The 21,932-nt window shown below is 37.6% G+C and overlaps 1 protein-coding gene across 2 annotated transcripts in view; it reads left to right on the top strand.

The window, feature by feature from the left end:
* The window catches only part of MAPRE2 (microtubule associated protein RP/EB family member 2), a 176,328-nt gene that overhangs the window by 20,649 nt on the left and 133,747 nt on the right, over nt 1-21,932 (top strand). For both annotated transcript variants that reach the window (XM_057526951.1, XM_007167071.3), the window contains exon 2: nt 17,895-17,956. Coding sequence is in view for 1 of the 2 variants with exons in the window: in XM_007167071.3 (XP_007167133.1) it covers nt 17,895-17,956 (62 nt within the window). In the remaining variant the exon portion in view is untranslated. The remainder of the gene's footprint in view (nt 1-17,894; nt 17,957-21,932) is intronic.

The following is a 21,932-nucleotide window of genomic DNA, read 5'->3' as shown; positions in this document are numbered from 1 at the left end:
GTCGATGGACACTTAGGTTGCTTCCATGTCCTGGCTATTGTAAATAGAGCTGCAATGAACATTTTGGTACATGACTCTTTTTGACCTATGGTTTTCTCAGGGTATATGCCCAGTAGTGGGATTGCTGGGTCGTATGGTAGTTCTATTTGTAGTTTTTTAAGGAACCTCCATACTGTTCTCCATAGTGGCTGTATCAATTTACATTCCCACCAACAGTGCAAGAGTGTTCCCTTTCCTCCACACCCTCTCCAGCATTTACTGTTTCTAGATTTTTTGATGATGGCCATTCTGACCGGTGTGAGATGATATCTCATTGTAGTTTTGATTTGCATTTCTCTAATGATTAATGATGTTGAGCATTCTTTCATGTGTCTGTAGGCCATCTGTATATCTTCTTTGGAGAAATGTCTATTTAGATCTTCTGCCCATTTTTGGATTGGGTTGTTCGTTTTTTTGTTATTGAGCTGCATGAGCTGCTTGTAAATCTTGGAGATTAAATCCTTTGTCAGTTGCTTCATTTGCAAATATTTTCTCCCATTCTGAGGGTTGTCTTTTGGTCTTGTTTATGGTTTCCTTTGCTGTGCAAAAGCTTTCCAGTTTCATTAGGTCCCATTTGTTTATTTGTGTTCTTATTTCCATTTCTCTGGGAGCTGGGTCAAAAAGAATCTTGCTGTGATGTATGTCATAGAGTGTTCTGCCTATGTTTTCCTCTAAGAGTTTGATAGTGTCTGCCCTTACACTTAGGTCTTTAATCCATTTTGAGTTTATTTTTGTGCACGGTGTCAGGGAGTGTTCTAATTTCATACTTTTACATGTTCCTGTCCAATTTTCCCAGCACCACTTATTGAAGAGGCTGTCTTTTCTCCACTGTATATGCTTGCCTCCTTTATCAAAGATAAGTTGACCATATGTGTGTGGGTTTATCTCTGGGCTTTCTATCCTGTTCCATTGATCTATATTTCTGTTTTTGTGCCAGTACCAAACTGTCTTGATTACTGAAGCTTTGTAATATAGTCTGAAGTCAGGGAGCCTGATTCCCCCAGCTCCATTTTTCGTTCTCAAGATTGCTTTGGCTATTCGGGGTCTTTTGTGTTTCCATACAAATTGTGAAATTTTTTGTTCTAGTTCTGTGAAAAATGCCAGTGGTAGTTTGATAGGGATTGCATTGAATCTGTAGATTGCTTTGGGTAGTAGAGACATTTTCACAATGTTGATTCTTCCAATCCAGGAACATGGTATATCTCTCCATCTATTTGTATCATCTTTAATTTCTTTCATCAGTGTCTTATAATTTTCTGCATACAGGTCTTTTGTCTCCTTAGGTAGGTTTATTCCTAGATATTTTATTCTTTTTGTTGCAATGGTAAATGGGAGTGTTTTCTTAATTTCACTTTCAGATTTTTCGTCATTAGTGTATAGAAATGCAAGAGATTTCTGTGCATTAATTTTGTATCCTGCTACTTTACCAAATTCATTGATTAGCTCTAGGAGTTTTCTGGTAGCCTCTTTAGGATTCTCTATGTATAGTATCATGTCGTCTGCAAATAGTGACAGCTTTACTTCTTCTTTTCCGATTTGGATTCCTTTTATTTCTTTGTCTTCTCTGATTGCTGTGGCTAACACTTCCAAAACTATGTTGAATAATAGTGGTGAGAGTGGGCAACCTTGTCTTGTTCCTGATCTTAGTGGAAATGGTTTCAGTTTTTCACCATTGAGGACAATGTTGGCTGTGGGTTTGTCATATATGGCCTTTATTATGTTGAGGAAAGTTCCCTCTATGCCTACTTTCTGCAGGGCTTTTATCATAAATGGGTGTTGAATTTTGTCAAAAGCTTTCTCTGCATCTATTGAGATGATCATATGGTTTTTCTCCTTCAATTTGTTAATATGGTGTATCACATTGATTGATTTGCGTATATTGAAGAATCCTTGCATTCCTGGGATAAACCCCACTTGATCATGGTGTATGATCCTTTTAATGTGCTGTTGGATTCTGTTTGCTAGTATTTTGTTGAGGATTTTTGCATCTATGTTCATCAGTGATATTGGCCTGTAGTTTTCTTTCTTTGTGACATCTTTGTCTGGTTTTGGTATCAGGGTGATGGTGGCCTCGTAGAATGAGTTTGGGAGTGTTCCTCCCTCTGCAATATTTTGGAAGAGTTTGAGAAGGATAGGTGTTAGCTCTTCTCTAAATGTTTGATAGAATTCGCCTGTGAAGCCATCTGGTCCTGGGCTTTTGTTTGTTGGAAGGTTTTTAATCACAGTTTCAATTTCAGTGCTTGTGATTGGTCTGTTCATATTTTCTATTTCTTCCTGGTTCAGTCTCGGCAGTTTGTGCATTTCTAAGAATCTGTCCATTTCTTCCAGGTTGTCCATTTTATTGGCATATAGTTGCTTGTAGTAATCTCTCATGATCTTTTGTATTTCTGCAGTGTCAGTGGTTACTTCTCCTTTTTCATTTCTAATTCTATTGATCTGAGTCTTCTCCCTTTTTCTCTTGATGAGTCTGGCTAATGGTTTATCAATTTTGTTTATCTTCTCAAAGAACCAGCTTTTAGTTTCATTGATTTTTGCTATTGTTTCCTTCATTTCTTTTTCATTTATTTCTGACCTGATCTTTTTTTTTTTTTTTTTTTAAAGTGGAAACTGACACAGGGATTCCTTTTTTTTTTTTTTTTTTTTTAAATATTTATTTATTTATTTGGTTGCACCGGGTCTTATTTACTTATTTATTTTTATATTTATTTTTGGCTGTGTTGGGTCTTCGTTTCTGTGCGAGGGCTTTCTCCAGTTGCGGCAAGCGGGGGCCACTCATCATCGCGGTGCGCGGGCCTCATCACTATCGCGGCCTCTCTTGTTGCGGAGCACAGGCTCCAGACGCGCAGGCTCAGTAGTTGTGGCTCACGGGCCCAGTTGCTCCGCGGCATGTGGGATCTTCCCAGACCAGGGCTCGAACCCGTGTCCCCTGCACTAGCAGGCAGACTCTCAACCACTGCGCCACCAGGGAAGCCCTGACCTGATCTTTATAATTTCTTTCCTTCTGCTGGCTTTGGGGTTTTTTTGTTCTTCTTTCTCTAATTGCTTTAGGTGCAAGGTTAGGTTGTTTATTCGAGATGTTTCCTGTTTCTTGAGGTAGGCTTGTATTGCTATAAACTTCCCTCTTAGCACTGCTTTTGCTGTGTCCCATAGGTTTTGGGTCGTCGTGTCTCCATTGTCATTTGTTTCTAGGTATTTTTTGATTTCCCCTTTGATTTCTTCAGTAATCACTTCGTTATTAAGTAATGTATTGTGTAGCCTCCATGTGTTTGTATTTTTTACAGATCTTTTCCTGTAATTGATATCTAGTCTCATAGCGTTGTGGTCGGAAAAGATACTTGATACGATTTCAATTTTCTTAAATTGACCTAGGCTTGATTTGTGACCCAAGATATGATCTATCCTGGAGAATGTTCCATGAGCACTTGAGAAAAATGTCACATCTTCTTTATCCATTCATCTGTCGATGGACACTTAGGTTGCTTCCATGTCCTGGCTATTGTAAATAGAGCTGCAGTGAACATTGTGGTGCATGACTCTTTTTGAATTATGGTTTTCTCAGGGTATATGCCCAGTAGTGGGATTGCTGGGTCATATGGTAGTTATATTTGTAGTTTTTTGAGGAACCTCCATACTGTTCTCCATAGTGGCTGTATCAGTTTACATTCCCACCAACAGTGCAAGAGGGTTCCCTTTTTCTTCACACCCTCTCCAGCATTTATTGTTTGTAGATTTTTTGATAATGGCCATCCTGACCAGTGTGAGGTGGTACCTCATTGTACTTTTGATTTGCATTTCTCTAATGATTAGTGATATTGAGCATCTTTTCATGTGTTTGTTGGCAATCTGTATATCTTCTTTAGAGAAATGTCAGTTTAGGTCTTCTGCCCAGTTTTGGATTGGGTTGTTTGTTTTTTTTTTAATATTGAGCTGCTTGAGCTGTTTATATATTTTGGAGATTAATCCTTTGTCAGTTGCTTCGTTTGCAAATATTTTCTCCTATTCTGAGGGTTGTCTTTTCATCTTGTTTATGGTTTCCTTTGCTGTGCAAAAGCTTTTAAGTTTCATTAGGCCCCATTTGTTTATTTTTGTTTTTATTTCCATTTCTCTAGGAGGTGGGTCAAAAAGGATCTTGCTGTGATTTATGTCATAGAGTGTTCTGCCTATGTTTTCCTCTAAGAGTTTTATAGTGTCTGGCCTTACATTTAGGTCTTTAACCCATTTTGAGTTTCTTTTCTGTATACAGTGTTAGAGAGTACTCTAATTTCATTCTTTTACATGTAGCTGTCCAGTTTTCCCAGCACCACTTACTGAAGAGACTGTCTTTTCTCCATTGTATATTTTTGCCTCCTTTATCAAAGATAAGGTGACCATATGTGCATGGATTTATCTCTGGGCTTTCTATCCTCTTCCATTGATCTATGTTTCTGTTTTTGTGCCAGTACCACACTGTCTTGATTACTGTAGCTTTGTAGTATAGTCTGAAGTCAGGGACCCTGATTCCTTCAGCTCCGTTTTTCTTTCTCAAGATTGCTTTGCTATTTGGGGTCTTTTGCGTTTCCATACAAATTGTGAAATTTTTTGTTCTAGTTCTGTGAAAAATGCCAGTGGTAGTTTGATAGGGATTGCATTGAATCTGTAGATTGCTTCGGGTAGTATAGTCATTTTCACAATGTTGGTTCTTCTAATCCAAGAACATGGTATATCTCTCCATCTGTTTGTATCATCTTTAATTTCTTTCATCAGTGTCTTATAGTTTTCTGCATACAGGTCTTTTGTCTCCTTAGGTAGTTTTATTCCTAGGTATTTTATTCTTTTTGTTGCAATGGTAAATGGAAGTGTTTCCTTAATTTCTCTTTCAGATTTTTCATCTTTGGTGTATAGAAATGCAAGAGATTTCTGTGCATTAATTTTGTATCCTGCTACTTTACCAAATTCATTGATTAGCTCTAGTAGTTTTCTGGTAACATCTTTAGGATTCTCTGTGTATAGTATCATCACCTGCAAATAGTCCAACTATATTTTCAAGTTGGATATTTTACCTGGATTTATTGCCCATAATAGATTGGTTAGGGAAAAAACAATTATGAAGAAAATTAGCTTCTGCTCTAGAACTTCACTAGGTTATTTCCCAGGTGAGTGGAATTCAGCATGAATTTCTCCATCAAGGAATCTAGTTACTAAGACAGCCCCCAAACTGTTCTTAAGTGGACTCCTCTGTAAACCAAACCCCACAGCTGGTATCCCACGAGCAGTGTTAGTTGTTGCCAGATCAGCATTCTAGGGACCACATGGCTCAAACAGAAAACTCATGGGCAAAGGCTATGCAAACATTCCTGCACATTTTAACAAGTTCTGTCCACTTACCAAGACTTCTAACAGACTCTGCTGAAAATGTTAGAGTTTGAAAAGATTTCCGCACAAGTTAGACAATGATTATCCATATTTTGAGGGAGATCTTAGCAACCCTCTTGCCATTGCCAAAGTCTTATTTAGATTTCATATTACCCTTTTTACACTTTTAACATGTTACTGCGTTCCTTCTTTGGGTGGTCAAAGGAATAACATACTACAGACAGGACACGTGTGAAGCAGGGTTCCAGTTTTCAGTATGATCTGAGCAATAAACTCGAACCCTGGACTCTAAGTGAATCTGATACCATTCACTGTGCTGCTTTCCTGCTTCATGAATATTCTGCTACATTTCATTATCAATCATACTTATGAGCAAAGGAGCCGTTCTTCTATTCCAACTACTCTATTTTCAAGGATATCTATTTAAAATGGATAAAAGGATAAGTGAAAAATAGTTATCAAAAATATTTCACAGAAGTACAGTGAATGTGGTATTTCTCGTATGTAGTTTGTCTCATGTCATTTTTAAAAATTTCTTTTATACATTAACACTATGACTATTCTAGAATAGAAAGGTCAATCTGTCTACTTCTATAGGTAGTAGCAGATGGATCAAGGAGTATTCTAGAAGAGAGAGTTAGGCCCAGTTTGTGTGAAAAGAACTGAATTTTTATTTATTTATAAAATAGTCTCTTGGGATTCTCTTTTATTTTTATAGAAGCCCAAATCACACGACCATAAGAAGTTTATAACATCATTAGCATTCTTAATATATCCCACCAAAATCCCTTTATCAGCCAGCTACAATTTTTCAAAAGCCCTTTTATATACAATATGGGTCATTTGTAGTCTGCCTTTCTTAAGGCAAGGAATGCATTGTAACGTATCCAATACCCAAGATTCGGTGCAGTTTGACATTTTCTTGCCAGATAACCTCATTTGGGTTTGGTTTCCCTGGTGTGTGCTCAGCTCTTTGCTTCCCGGCAGTCATGCCTCTGGTCCCCTGAGGCAGTTGAACTGGGCAGGCTCTTGGCCTCCCTCCGGTGCCTCTGGGAAGGCCCTGAGCCCAACTGGAGACCCCTAATTGAGGCAGTGGTTGGTGGAGGGCACTCTGGAAGGCTGACATCAAGTAGGATCTGTCTAAGGAGTCATCCTCTGTGACCTTCTGCTGACAAGCTGCTTACAAGCTGCTTTATTCCTAGAAAGCTGTGGACCTCCCACACTAAAGACTGTGATCTACAACTGGAGTGTTTCAGTATCTCCAAGCTGCTGCGGGGAGACTGGACTTCAAGATACAGCTCATTCTGAAGATCCAAAGATAGCTGAGTCAACTCCTGGGAGGAAAACCTAGGTTCAGATCCCAGCAGCGTTCTCTTCTCCGAAAAGCCAGGAGCAGCTGGCAGGAGGCTGTAATTCCTGGCTCTTTGCAAGGAGAATGCTTTAACCTTGCATTGAGCAGACGCCTTATTGGCTAGATACGTAGCATTGAAAAAAGAACTCTTCCTTTCAATGGTATGGCATGATTGGCAATATTTTTACAACTCTTTTTTCATTCTGATGTATCAGTTATGTGCCTGCGGTTTTATGGCCAGACAAGGAAGCAGCCTTTGGGGGCGATTTTGGAGCTAGGACAGAAGTTCTGCTGTGCCCCACATATGGGATGCCAGAATTCTGAGTTTGTTCAAAGAAAGAGGATTTGAAATTTCCAGAGGTTGAGGGAAAACAAAATGTGCTTTGTTAAACGAGTCCGACCATGTTATGACTCTTATCCTAACAAAGCTATTTGGTCTTTTCAGGGAAAACAAATGCAACAGACAGGCCAGGAGAAGGCAGCTAACTTATGGCTGTTCATTTCTTTCTTTCTTTCTTTCTTTCTTTCTTTCTTTCTTTCTTTTATTTATTTATTTATTTATTTATTTATTTATTTATTTATTTATTTATTTATGGTTGTGTTGGGTCTTCGTTTCTGTGCGAGGGCTTTCTCTAGTTGCGGCGAGCGGGGGCCACTCTTCATTGCGGTGCGCGGGCCTCCCACCATCGCGGCCTCTCTTGTTGCGGAGCACAGGCTCCGGACGCGCAGGCTCAGTAGTTGTGGCTCACGGGCCCAGCCGCTCCGCGGCATGTGGGATCCTCCCAGACCAGGGCTCGAACCCGTGTCCCCTGCATCGGCAGGCAGACTCCCAACCACTGCGCCACCAGGGAAGCCCCATTTCTGAGGGGCTTCCTAGTGCTCAAAATGGGAAAAGTCAATGGGGTCTCTCCTAAGGTGAAGGGAAAGTCCGCCAGCTCCTCTTCGTGGGGTGATTACAGTTAGACCCTTATTTAGTGTGTGGCCCAAGTTAGAATAGAGAACACCTGCCTTGTCATCAACGAACCACAAAGGATGAAATTCTATTCCTGTGCCAATAAGATGTGGGAATTTTGGAAATTTATGGAAAGCATGAACTCGAAAGCATAAGAGATGGTTTCCAAAATGCAGAGTGTATCACACTGCCATTTAGAAGTCATTTCTGGTTTTGGGTGTGTGTATTTGTGTCAGTATTTTGAATTTTAAGGTTGGGAAGGTAAATGTAGGAGCAAGAGGGGATAACAGCAGAGAAAATTCCAAGACAGGCAAGACTGGACAGCGAATGCTTGGCAGTGGGTTCTGAATGCTAAAGTTGTGGGTGAGAGATTATTTTTCTCGGATCTGCACATATGGAACAAATTCCTGACCCAACTGGCCCACTGCCTTGGGGCTTTTGTTCTTCTCTGAAAAGGTTAAAAAAAAAAAAAAGAAAAAGAAAGGAAGTATCTTGCTCAATTCTAGTTGCTGTCCAATCTCCTGATTTTTTTTTAAGTTAAACTTTTTAATTTGAGACAATTGTACGTTAACATGTAGTTGTAAGAAACAATACAGAGAGACCTCTGTACCCTCTGCTCAGTTTCTCCCTCAGTGGTAACATCTGGAAGCTCTATGTACAGGGTCACAACCAGGTAATTGACACTGATACATGTTCAAGGTACAGAATGTTTCTGTCACCACAAAGGTACCTAGTGTTGCCCTTTTATAATCACACCCTCTTCCCTCCAGCCCTCACTCCCTCCTCAACCCCTGGCAACCACTAGTCTCTGCTCCCTTTCTGTAGTTTTCTAATTTCAAGAACGTTAGCTAAATGGAATCATACAGTATCTAACCTATGGATTGGCTTTTTTCACTCAGCGTAATTCTCTGGAGATTGATCCAGGGTTTTGCAGGTATCAATAGTTCTTTTTTTTATTGATTAGTAGCATTCCATTGTATGGATGTACTGGTTTTTTTAACCATTAACCTGTGAAAGGGCATCAGTGTTATCTCAATTTTGGCTACTATGAATAAATCTGCTTATAAAGAGAATTTTTAACTTTTCTGGGAAAATGCCAAGAGTACCATTGGTGGGTTGTATGGTAGTTGCATGTTTCGTTTTTGGTTTTGTTTTGTTTTGTTTTTTACAACAGTCAAACGTTTTCTAGGGTAGCTGAACCATTTTATATTCTCACAAGCAATATATGAATGGTCTAGTTTCTTCTCATCCTCACCAGAATTTTAGATTGTTACTAGTCCTTATTTTGGCCCTTCTGATAAATGTCTAGTGGTATCTCATTATGGTTTTATTTTTTTCACTTACCTAATGGCTAATGACGTTGAATATCATTTCATCTGCTATCTGTATAGCCTCCTCAGTGAAATATCTGTCAGTGTCTTTTGCCCATTTCCTAATTGTTTGGTTTTTTAGCTGAGTTTTGAGGGTTCTTAACTTATTCTAGATGCTTGTCCTTTGTCACATATGTGGTCTGCAAATATTTTCTCCTAGTTATACCTTATATTTACACCTGATGGACAACAGTTCTTAATTTTGATGAAGTCCAATTTATCAATTTTTCCCTTGTATGGATTGTGTTTTTTGTTGTCAAAAACTTAAAAACTTAAAACTCTTTGTCAGGCCCTAGATCCCAAAGTTTTTCTCCTGTTTTAATTTTTTTCTAAAAGTTTCATAGTTCTGCATTTTACATTTACATAGTGATCTATTTTGAGTTCATCGTTTTAAAAAGTGTGAAACTTAGAGACAATAACTGCTCTGCTTATGCCAGGCAGCACAGAAAAAACTGTTTGCCTTCCCTGCCATCCCCACCAGTGGGGACCCTAGACCTCCACCCTCACAAGGCCGTGCATTATTGAGCACCTACCACATCCCAGGAGTAGACCAAGAGCTCTCCAGGTGTTTTGAATCAATGTCAGAGGCCTGGCTTTTAACGTGGTGTTGTGTGAACAAAACAGCAGAGTCTGTCAGACTTAATTAGAACTTGTTAGTCGAGCTGCATGATATTGGGAAACTGCTCCACTGCTCTGAGCCTCAGTTTTTTCATTTCTAATAAGACAGTTTTGAGTATTAAATTAGATAAAATATGTCAAATGACTTGTGCAGGGGTATTCAATAAATGGTCTCATTCTTCTCCAAACTGATCCATCGCAGCTGTTGAGAATGTTAGCAACGGGCTCTTGTTGTCAGAACAGAAAAGACCAGTTGTATACAGCTGGTCCTGAATTTTCTACGGGCTAATTATCTGGTTTACAGATAAACTAAGAACCTTATACTCTTGCTTCCTAGCTTGGTAACCAACACTTCGCCTAGTAATGTAGCTACTGGTACTAGTTAAATAAAGAGGGCAAATGAAAAAAAATTTTTTTTTTCCACACACACACACTGTATTTTATTTTTACAAGAGATAAATAGACTGACACCAAGCATTGTACATGGATGACCACAACAAAAGCAACAATGATTGCAGTTACCAAACATGAAACACAGTTATACTATGTCATAATATTGACATTCAGTCCAGTAATCCTCCACTGTAACAGCTCCTTTACTTTGCAGTGAAAATTGATTTGTATATTCTTTTCCTCTGAGTCCTTGTGGGATTTTTTTTTTTTTTAATTCAGACAGAAAGTCACAAAAATTATACTCATCCTCATCAGTTCACTCAGTCCCATGTAATTAATTTCTTTTTTTTTTCATCTTGATCTTTTGTTAGCACTTTTATGAGTTCATCAGTTTTTCATTAGAGTTCTGAAAATGCTTATTCATTCAGTTCAGCAGTACAGTCAGTTACCAGAAACCTGTACTTGTCAGAGTCTTTTCCATGAATTTCTTGAAGATGAAACCCTTTTATAGGAACATATTTGCAAAATCATCAGAGTACACCCAGAACTGTCTGTAAATGACAAAAGACTTAAAAATGACCATGGTTAAAGATTTGATGAAAGTTCATAATAATGCAGTTGACAAGAAAATTAGTTATTTCTGAGATATACATTTTAAAGTAATAACTAGGATTATTACTTATAACATTATACCAGAACATATAAGATTTTTAGACGTTTCCTGTAATGTCTGAAACATTTATATTAACATATTTCCATACATATTTCCATACAAATACAAATATAAGATTTTTAGAAATTTCATGTAATGTCTGAAACATTTATATTAACATATTTCCATACATATTTCCATACAAATACAAATATAAGATTTTTAGAAATTTCATGTAATGTCTGAAACATTTATATTAACATATTTCCATACATATTTCCATACAAATACAAATATAAGATTTTTAGAAATTTCATGTAATGTCTGAAACATTTATATTAACATATTTCCATACAAATAACCCAATGAAAGTTTAGTATTAGTTGTTTTGTTTGTTTTTTTATACTGCAGGTTCTTATTAGGCATCAGTTTTATACACATCAGTGTATACATGTCAATCCCAATCGCCCAATTCAGCACACCACCATCCCCACCTCATCGCAGTTTTCCCCCCTTGGTGTCCATATGTCCATTCTCTACATCTGTGTCTCAACTTCTGCCCTGCAATCTGGCTCATCTGTACCATTTTTCTAGGTTCCACATACATGCATTAATATACGATATTTCTTTTTCTCTTTCTGACTTACTTCACTCTGTATGACAGTCTCTAGATCCATCCACTTCTCAACAAATGGCTCAATTTCGTTCCTTTTTATGGCTGAGTAATATTCCATTGTATATATGTACCACAACTTCTTTATCCATTCGTCTGTTGATGGGCATTTAGGTTGCTTCCATGACCTGGCTATTGTAAATAGTGCTGCAATGAACATTCGGGTGCACGTGTCTTTTTGAATTACGGTTTTCTCTGGGTATATGCTCAGTAGTGGGATTGCTGGGTCATATGGTAATTCTATTTTTAGTTTTTTAAGGAACCTCCATATTGTTCTCCATAGTGGCTGTATCAATTTACATTCCCACCAACAGTGCAAGAGGGTTCCCTTTTCTCCACACCCTCTCCAGCATTTGTTGTTTGTAGATTTTCTGATGATGCCCATTCTAACAGGAGTGAGGTGATACCTCATTGTAGTTTTGATTTGCATTTCTCTAATAATTAGTGATGTTGAGCATCTTTTCATGTGCTTCGTGGCCGTCTGTATGTCTTCTTTGGAGAAATGTCTATTTAGGTCTTCTGCCCATTTTTGGATTGGGGTGTTTGTTTCTTTGATATTGAGCTGAATGAGCTGTTTATATATTTTGGAGATTAATCCTTTGTCCGTTGATTCATTTGCAAATATTTTCTCCCATTCTGAGGGTTGTCTTTTCGTCTTGTTTATGGTTTCCTTTGCTGTGCAAAAGCTTTGAAGTTTCATTAGGTCCCACTTGTTTATTTCTGTTTTTATTTCCATTACTCTAGGAGGTGGATCGAAAAAGATCTTGCTGTGATTTATGTCAAAGAGTGTTCTTCCTATGTTTTCCTCTAAGAGTTTTATAGTGTCCAGTCTTACATTTAGGTCTCTAATCCATTTTGAGTTTATTTTTGTGTATGGTGTTAGGGAGTATTCTAATTTCATTCTTTTACATGTGGCTGTCCAGTTTTCCCAGCACCACTTATTGAAGAGACTGTCTTTTCTCCATTGTATATCTTTGCCTCCTTTGTCATAGATTAGTTGACCATAGGTGCGTGGGTTAATCTCTGGGCTTTCTATCTTGTTCCATTGATCTATGTTTCTGTTTTTGTGCCAGTACCATATTGTCTTGATTACTGAAGCTTTGTAGTATAGTCTGAAGTCAGGGAGTCTGATTCCTCCAGCTCCATTTTTTTGCCTCAAGACTGCTTTGGCTATTCGGGGTCTTTTGTGTCTCCATACAAATTTTAAGATGATTTGTTCTAGCTCCGTAAAAAATGCCATTGGTAATTTGATAGGGATTGCATTGAATCTGTAGATTGCTTTGGGTAGTATACTCATTTTCACAATGTTGATTCTTCCAATCCAAGACCATGGTATATCTCTCCATCTGTTGGTATCATCTTTAATTTCTTTCATCAGTGTCTTATAGTTTTCTGCATACAGGTCTTTTGTCTCCCTAGGTAGGTTTATTCCTAGATATTTTATTCTTTTTGTTGCAATGGTAAATGGGAGTGTTTCCATAATTTCTCTTTCAGATTTTTCATCATTAGTGTATAGGAATGCAAGAGATTTCTGTGCATTAATTTTGTAACCTGCAACTTTACCATATTCATTAATTAGCTCTAGCAGTTTTCTGGTGGCAGTTTTAGGATTCTCTATGTATAGTATCATGTCATCCGCAAACAGTGACAGTTTTACTTCTTCTTTTCCAATTTGTATTCCTTTTATTTCTTTTTCTTCTCTGATTGCAGTGGCTAGGACTTCCAGAACTATGTTGAATAATAGTGGTGAGAGTGGACATCCTTGTCTCGTTCCTGATCTTAGAGGAAATGCTTTCAGTTTTTCACCATTGAGAATGATGTTTGCTGTGGGTTTGTCATATATGGCCTTTATTATGTTGAGGTAGGTTCCCTCTATGCCCACTTTCTGGAGAGTTTTTATCAGAAATGGGTGTTGAATTTTGTCAAAAGCTTTTTCTGCATCTATTGAGATGATCATATGGTTTTTCTTCTTCAATTTGTTAATATGGTGTGTCACATTGATTGATTTGCGTATATTGAAGAATCCTTGCATCCCTGGGATAAATCCCACTTGATCGTGGTGTATGATCCTTTTAATGTGTTGTTGGATTCTGTTTGCTAGTATTTTGTTGAGGATTTTTGCATCTATATTCATCAGTGATATTGGTCTGTAATTTTCTTTTTTTGTAGTGTCTTTGTCTGGTTTTGGTATCAGGGTGATGGTGGCCTCATAGAATGAGTTTGGGAGAGTTCCTTCCTCTGCAATTTTTTGGAAGAGTTTGAGAAGGATGGGTGTTAGCTCTTCTCTAAATGTTTGATAGAATTCACCTGTGAAGCTATCTGGTCCTGGACTTTTGTTTGTTGGAAGATTTTTAATCACAGTTTCAATTTCATTACTTGTGATTGGTCTGTTGATATTTTCTGTTTCTTCCTGATTCAGTCTTGGAAGGTTATACCTTTCTAAGAATTTGTCCATTTCTTCCAGGTTGTCCATTTTATTGGCATAAAGTTGCTTGTAGTAGTCTCTTAGGATGTTTTGTATTTCTGCGGTGTCTGTTGTAACTTCTCCTTTTTCATTTCTGATTTTATTGATTTGAGTCCTCTCCCTCTTTTTCTTGATGAGTCTGGCGAATGGCTTATCAATTTTGTTTATCTTCTCAAAGAACCAACTTTTAGTTTTATTGATCTTTGCTATTGTTTTCTTTGTTTCTATTTCATTTATTTCTGCTCTGATCTTTATGATTTCTTTCCTTCTGCTAACTTTGGGTTTTGTTTGTTCTTCTTTCTCTAGTTTCTTTAGGTGTAAGGTTAGATTGTTTACTTGAGATTTTTCTTGTTTCTTTAGGTAGGCTTGTATAGCTATAAACTTCCCTCTTAGAACCGCTTTTGCTGCATCCCATAGGTTTTGGGTCATCGTGTTTTCATTGTCATTTGTCTCTAGGTATTTTTTTATTTCCTGTTTGATTTCTTCAGTGATCTCTTGGTTATTTAGTAACGTATTGTTTAGCCTCCATGTGTTTGTCTTTTTTACGTTTTTTTCCCTGTAATTCATTTCTAATCTCATAGCGTTGTGGTCAGAAAAGATGCTTGATATGATTTCAATTTTCTTAAATTTACTGAGGCTTGATTTGTGACCCAAGATGTGATCTATCCTGGAGAATGTTCCGTGTGCACTTGAGAAGAACGTGTAATCTGCCGTTTTTGGATGGAATGTCCTATATATATCAATTAAATCTATCTGGTCTATTGTGTCATTTAAAGCTTCTGTTTCCTTATTTATTTTCATTTTGGATGATCTGTCCATTGGCGTAAGTGAGGTGTTAAAGTCCCCCACTATTATTGTGTTACTGTCGATTTCCTCTTTTATAGCTGTTAGCAGTTGCCTTATGTATTGAGGTGCTCCTATGTTGGGTGCATATATATTTATAATTGTTATATCTTCTTCTTGGATTGATCCCTGGATCATTATGTAGTGTCCTTCCTTGTCTCTTGTAACATTCTTTATTTTAAAGTCTATTTTATCTGATATGAGTATAGCTACTCCAGCTTTCTTTTGATTTCCATTTGCATGGAATATCTTTTTCCATCCCCTCACTTTCAGTCTGTATGTGTCCCTAGGTCTGAAGTGGGTCTCTTGTAGACAGCATATATATGGGTCTTGTTTTTGTATCCATTCAGCCAGTCTATGTCTTTTGGTTGGGGCATTTAATCCATTCACGTTTAAGGTAATTATCGATATGTATGTTCCTATGACCATTTTCTTAATTGTTTTGGGTTTGTTTTTGTAGGTCCTTTTCTTCTCTTGTGTTTCCCACTTAGAGAAGTTCCTTTAGCATTTGTTGTAGAGCTGGTTTGGTGGTGCTGAATTCTCTTAGCTTTTGCTTGTCTGTAAAGCTTTTGATTTCTCCATCAAATCTAAATGAGATCCTTGCTGGGTAGAGTAATCTTGGTTGTAGGTTCTTCCCTTTCATCACTTTAAGTATATCATGCCACTCCCTTCTGGCTTGCAGAGTTTCTGCTGAGAAATCAGCTGTTAACCTTATGGGGGTTCCCTTGTATGTTATTTGTCGTTTTTCCCTTGCTGCTTTCAGTAATTTTTCTTTGTCTTTAATTTTTGCCACTTTGATTACTATGTGTCTCGGCGTGTTTCTCCTTGGGTTTATTCTGTATGGGACTCTCTGCGCTTCCTGGACTTGGGTGGCTATTTCCTTTCCCATGTTAGGGAAGTTTTCGACTATAATCTCTTCAAATATTTTCTCTGGTCCTTTCTCTCTCTCTTCTCCTTCTGGGACCCCTATAATGCGAATGTTGTTGCGTTTAATGTTGTCCCAGAGGTCTCTTAGGCTGTCTTCATTTCTTTTCATTCTTTTTTCTTTAGTCTGTTCCGCAGCAGTGAATTCCACCATTCTGTCTTCCAGGTCACTTATCCGTTCTTCTGCCTCAGTTATTCTGCTATTGATTCCTTCTAGTGTAGTTTTCATTTCAGTTATAGTATTGGTCATCTCTGTTTGTTTGTTCTTTAATTCTTCTAGGTCTTTGTTAATCATTTCTTGCATCTTCTCAATCTTTGCCTCCATTCTTATTCCGAGGTCCTGGATCATCTTCACTATCATTATTCTGAATTCTTTTTCTGGAAGGTTGCCTATCTCCACTTCATTTAGTTATTTTTCTGGGGTTTTTTCTTGTTCCTTCATCTGGTACATAGCCCTCTGCCTTTTCATCTTCTCTGTCTTTCTGTAACTGTGGTTTTTGGTCCACAGGCTGCAGGATTGTAGTTTTTCTTACTTCTGTTGTCTGCCCTCTGGTGGTTGAGGCTAAGCAAAATGAAAATTTTATTCTGATTCAGTTAAAATATCTCAAAGATGGGAGGACTTAGGAAAAGAAACTGACATGGATGGGAACAGATGTTTTTAAACCTGATTTTTTTAGTTTTATCAACTCATTAAATTATGGGAAAAATGTGAAACACTCATAAAATTACATTCTGTAAAATATGTGAAGAAATTCTACCTGTTCTATCTGAAGGGAAAAAATTGTCAGCTTATCTGAGGTCAGTTCTTGAAACCATTCATGTTAAATTTTCTGATTTTTATACAAGCCAAATTCTATGAATTACTTTTGAACTCCCTTATTGAATGGTATAACATTGAAAATTCAGCTATCACCTTTGTTTATTCTCTCAGCACTTACATTTTGTTGTTTGCATTTTTTTCCTTTCACCATCTCCTCTTTCCCTTATTAAAAAAAAAAAAATATATATATATATATATATATATATATATATATATATATATAAAATGCCTCCCTCTTCCCTTTCTTAAAATCTTTCTCCCAGTGGCATCTCCAGAACTATGTCTGGGATTAATCACATTGTGTTGGATCTGCCACAAATACTTTATTTTTATACAATTGATGTTAAACTAAACAAGCACCAAAGGCATTTCTGAAATGGCCATATACAGAAAACACAGAAGAGCAATGTGCAGGGTGAGGACTTAGGTGGCAGGTGGAGAGGGGTCATTTCTAGTCTGTTTCTTGGGTGTGGTGGGAAGACCACTAAGGCTCACACACATCTGCATCTCAGATCCTTTTTAGGAGCAACTGCTTGAGCCAGAAGCAGCCTCCCCAGTTACCATCCACCCCACCCCCAACCTGGACCCCTCAAAACCCACAGCTCACACACATGTCTCAACCTCTGGAATTGGATCTGTCCTTCATTAATTTATTGTCTTATCATTTAGTCAGAGCATGTTTTGAAGATAAATAGCAAATTCATATAAAGAAAGTAAATAATTCCTTGATGGTGTATATATTTGGAAGTTTGATCCTGGCAATGCTTGTCCTATTAAAATTAAGCACATCTTTTTAAAAATATTTATTTATTTATTTGGTTGCGCTGGGTCTTAGTTGCAGCATGCAGGCTCCTTAGTTGCGGTACGTGGGCTCCTTAGTTGCAGCATGCATGTGGGATCAAGTTCCCTGACCAGGCATCAAACCCAGGCCCCCCACCTTGGGAGCATGGAGTCTTAACCACTGTGTCACCAGGGAAGTCCCTAAACACATCTTTTAACTAGAAGAATAAGCCTGTGTTGATACTAGATATAAAGTCTGCAGATTAACCCAAGTTTGGGGAAGTCAATACTTTAATTGACGCTGGCATTTGATACCTCACTGGGGGCATTGGTTCCTTGGGTTATCTGCTAACACATGATTCTCATCACATGAGGCTGGGGGGGGAGGGTAAAAAAATTCTCTTCATAGGACTGACATTATCTAAATACTCTCAAACTATGATTAATCAACCCAATAATTGATATAATAATGTAGCTGACAACCCTATTGCTTGGCTGAGTTACTCTCTCATATGATAAAGTCAACTGAATTTGGATGTGTGCTTTTTAATTTTCTCTTCCATTGCTGGCCACACCCAATGAACTAAATAACCCTTTGCTCTGATGTTTTCAGCACAGTAAATGCTTTTCTTCTTTTTTTTCTTTTCATTTTTATGATCCCAGTATCCTGTTTCTCAGAGGAACATTTCATCTCGACAGCCAGGGAGAGAGCCTGGATGCTCAAGGTAAGATTTCAACATAAATTATGTTGCATGACTCCCTGTTTACAGATTAAATTGGAGTGCGTATTATTAATGCCTTTGTAACAAATTTATTTTCAAAATTCCATTATACAGTTAAAGCAAGTATTCGAGTAAACATGCTTCATTAAAACATTGTTTTTCAAACTACATTCCATTTCCCGTGTGTACTAAGGGCTAATTAACTGTTATCCGCAATTCCTCTAAAAATGCTCCAGCCAGTTAAAGTTTAACTTTGGAGATCTTATTGGTGAGAAGTGAAGTGAGAGAATTTTAAGATATAGTCAAATGACCTCATGACATTTCTAATTATGAAGAAGGGATTATTTGTTAAAAATCCAGGCAACTGCTCTGTTGACTTTACAGTAGAGGTGGGCGTCTTAAAGGAGATGAAAGCTCAGAAAGCCTCATTTTTTCAGTTTGGGATTTGTGTTTGAGACTCAATCATTTGACCTTCTGTTGTTTCCCGCTAGTGCGCCATCTAATATTCCAGGAGCTCACTAGAACAAAGGAACAATTAACTGAAATTCCACCAGATGGCAATATTCGGAAAGCCATCCTGTGAGGTTTCAAAGCTATGAGCTATTTATTGTTCACACAGAGAATAGTCTCACAAAGTGTAAAGTCCTAGATTTCATTAAGGGTGCTCTAAACATCTTTTGTTTTACTTTTTGCCCACAGCATCGAAATTTTTACTAGGGGGAAAATAGGTGTGTGGGGGGTATGTGTTGTTTTCTTTTGTTTATCATTCTGGAAGGATAAAATTAGAAACTTCATTCTTCAATAATTCTCCAAACAGTATTGGTGAGTCTTAAAAGCTCAAATCAATGGGTAATATGCCATATTTGTCTTGGGGTCTCTTTGTGATAAATGCTATGATTGATGGTCATTTTTAAATGAATTATTTGAGAAGAGAAACCGAAAATTCTTAAGAGTTTTAAGGAGTTGCCTAGATATTAAACCAAGTGAAATTTACAGGTACAAAATTCTTATTTGTAATGATTTGAAATAATTAAGGTTTGTTTAAATAGGATGAGTAAACTTTGCCCCTTTTGCTCTAATGAAAGTAGAGATGCTGTATGTACCCTGAGTAGTGCCCAAAGAGCTGCCCTCTTCAACAATCAGAACTGGTCCTAGGACACAGCTGGGATAGAGGGAAGGAAGTAGAAAGGCATCTGAGGGCGATTGAAATAGGAAGAACCAATAAGAGGAGCCACCTGAGCTTTCCATGTGCACATAAAAGCAGTCCCTGAACAGAACCCTCCGACACTGTTGATGGGAATGTAAGTGGCTGCACTATGGAAAACAGTATGAAGTTTCCTCAGAAAACTAAAAACAGAATTACCGTATGATCCAGCAATCCCACTCCTGGGCATATATCCAGACAAAACTATAATTCAAAAAGATACATGACCCCCTAGGTTCATAGCAGCACTGTTCACAATAGCCAGGACACGGAGACAACCTAAATGTCCATCGTCAGATGAATGGATAAAGAAGATGTAGTATGTGTTATATTTACAATGGAATACTACTCAGCCATAAAAAGAATGAAATAATGCCATTTGCAGCAACATGGATGCAACTAGAGATTATCATATAAGTGAAGTAAGTCAAAAAGAGAAAGATGAATACCATATGATATCACTTATATGTGGAATCTAAAATATGACACAAATGAACCTATCTACGAAACAGAAACAGACTCATGGATATAGAGAACAGACTTGTGGTTGCCAAGGGGGAGGCGGTTGGGGGAGGGATAGAGTGGGAGGTTGGGATTAGCAGATGTAAGCTATTCTATACAGAATGGATAAACAAGGTCCTACTATATAGCATGAGAAACTATATTCAATATCCTATGATGAACCATAATGCAAAAGAATATTTTTTAAAAAGAATGTGTGTATATATATATATATATATATATGTATAATTGAATCATTTTGATATACAACAGAAATTAATACAACATTGTAAATCAACTATACTTCATTAAAAAAAAAAAAAAAAAGCAGTCCCGGGACAGGCACTGAGTGCCCTTTGAAACCCACTCATGTGCCCTAGAAGGGAGCGTATATATCTGGTGTCCAGGACAGTCCTAGTTAACTTCTGTTGTCCTGGAATATCATCTAGTTACCACTCCCTTTCACCCTCAAAATTCTGTTTGGATAATAAGGTATAATTTATCTTCCAAGCTGGCATGTTTGAAGAAAAAGTAATAGAAAAAGATAGCCTGATATCTAAATTGGGCATCTGTGTATAAACCTCCTTGTATATATGGGGCTACGGGACAAATTCTTTTTCTGTAAAGAGCCACATAGTAAATAGTTTTCTGCTTTGTTGGTCGTACAGTTTCTGTCACAGCTATTCAATTCATTGTAGCGTGAAAACATATAAACGTAAATGAATGGGTTTGGCTGGCTTCCAATAAAACTTTATTTACAAAAAAACAGGCAGCCAGCAGCATTTGGCTGGCAGGGTTTATAGCCTTGTCTGAGATAATAGACAGTAAGGAAATAGGAGATGGTGGAGAACCAAGAAGACAGCCATCCTTCATTCTTCTCCCTTCTCTTCGTATCCCTTCTGGGTTGCAGCCTCCTCCTTTAACCCTCTCGGAAGCTAGTATTAATAGTTTCCTTGAGAGAGCAATTTTATCATCAGTTGTGTGGTTCCCGAGATTCCTTTGCTGGGTCTAACTGCTTGCTTCTCATCCAAATCTGTTCCCGCACCTGCACACCACGCCTGTGCTTTGTATCTCATGACACAGAATAGCATCCCTACTCGGGTATCACTTGAGTCCTAGTGTCAAATACTGGAGCGATAGCTATTAACAGACATTGTAATTTATGCTTTGGTCCTCACTAAATAACTGTCTATAGGAAATACAGCCACATTAAGGAAACTTTTATGTTGATTCTACCAGAATTTTTATTATAAAAATAATAAATGTAAAGGAAACTTTAGGGGAAAAAAAATCGCCCATAACAATACCATCCCAAAATAACTATTTTTCTTTCTTTTTTTTTCATATTTGCTATTCCCTTAAGTATTCCTCTTTTTCTGTAGTGGATAACATAGCACATGTGAATTTTGTGTTTTATTTGACATTAATCACAAGCATCTTTCATGAGTCATCAGAACAATCATTAGAATAGTATTATATTGTATCAACGTGCCATAAAATATCTTCTAATTTTTCACTAAAAAATGCTATTCTAAATTTTTTGTAGACTTTGTTATTGTTTTAGTTGGTTTAGTTTAGTTATTTGTTTTTTCTTTGGTTTTGTTTATTTCCTTAGGACAAAATCCCAGAAGTAAGATTATTATCCAAGGATATGACCATTTGTATGACTTTTAATCTAGTTTACCACATCTTTTTTTTTTAATTTATTTATTTTTAATTTATTTTATTTTTGGCTGCGTTGGGTCTTTGTTGCTGTGCGCAGGCTTTCTCTAGTTGCGGCGAGCGGGGGCTACTCTTCATTGCAGTGTGTGGGCTTCTCATTGCAGTGGCTTCTCTTGTTGCAGAGCACGGGCTCTAGGCACGCGGGCTTCAGTAGTTGTGGCTCGTGGGCTCTAGAGCACAGGCTCAGTGGTTGTGGCGCACGGGCTTAGTTACTCCGTGGCATGTGGGATCTTTCCGGACCAGGGCTCGATCCTGTGTCCCCCTGGCACTGGCAGGTGGATTCCCAACCACTGTATCACCAGGGAAGCCCCCCACATCTTTTCTTAAAAGGTTTGGAGTACTTTACAAGTGTTTGCAGTTTGAGGGTATTAGGCTCACCACAACTTTGTGAGAAGTAGCACTTAATTTATTCAATAATATTTATTGAATGTCTTCTATATGTAAAGAACTGTGCCAGTTACTTTGTGTGTGTGTGTGTGTATATAAACATACATGTATCAATATATAAACTATGTGCTCCTTCCACAAACATTTATTGAGTGCCTATTATGA

Source organism: Balaenoptera acutorostrata, chromosome 13 (assembly GCF_949987535.1).
Source record: "Balaenoptera acutorostrata chromosome 13, mBalAcu1.1, whole genome shotgun sequence".
Classification (NCBI taxonomy): domain Eukaryota; kingdom Metazoa; phylum Chordata; class Mammalia; order Artiodactyla; family Balaenopteridae; genus Balaenoptera; species Balaenoptera acutorostrata.
The sequence above is the reverse complement of the archived record's forward strand: the minus strand, read 5'-3'. Positions and strand labels throughout refer to the sequence as shown.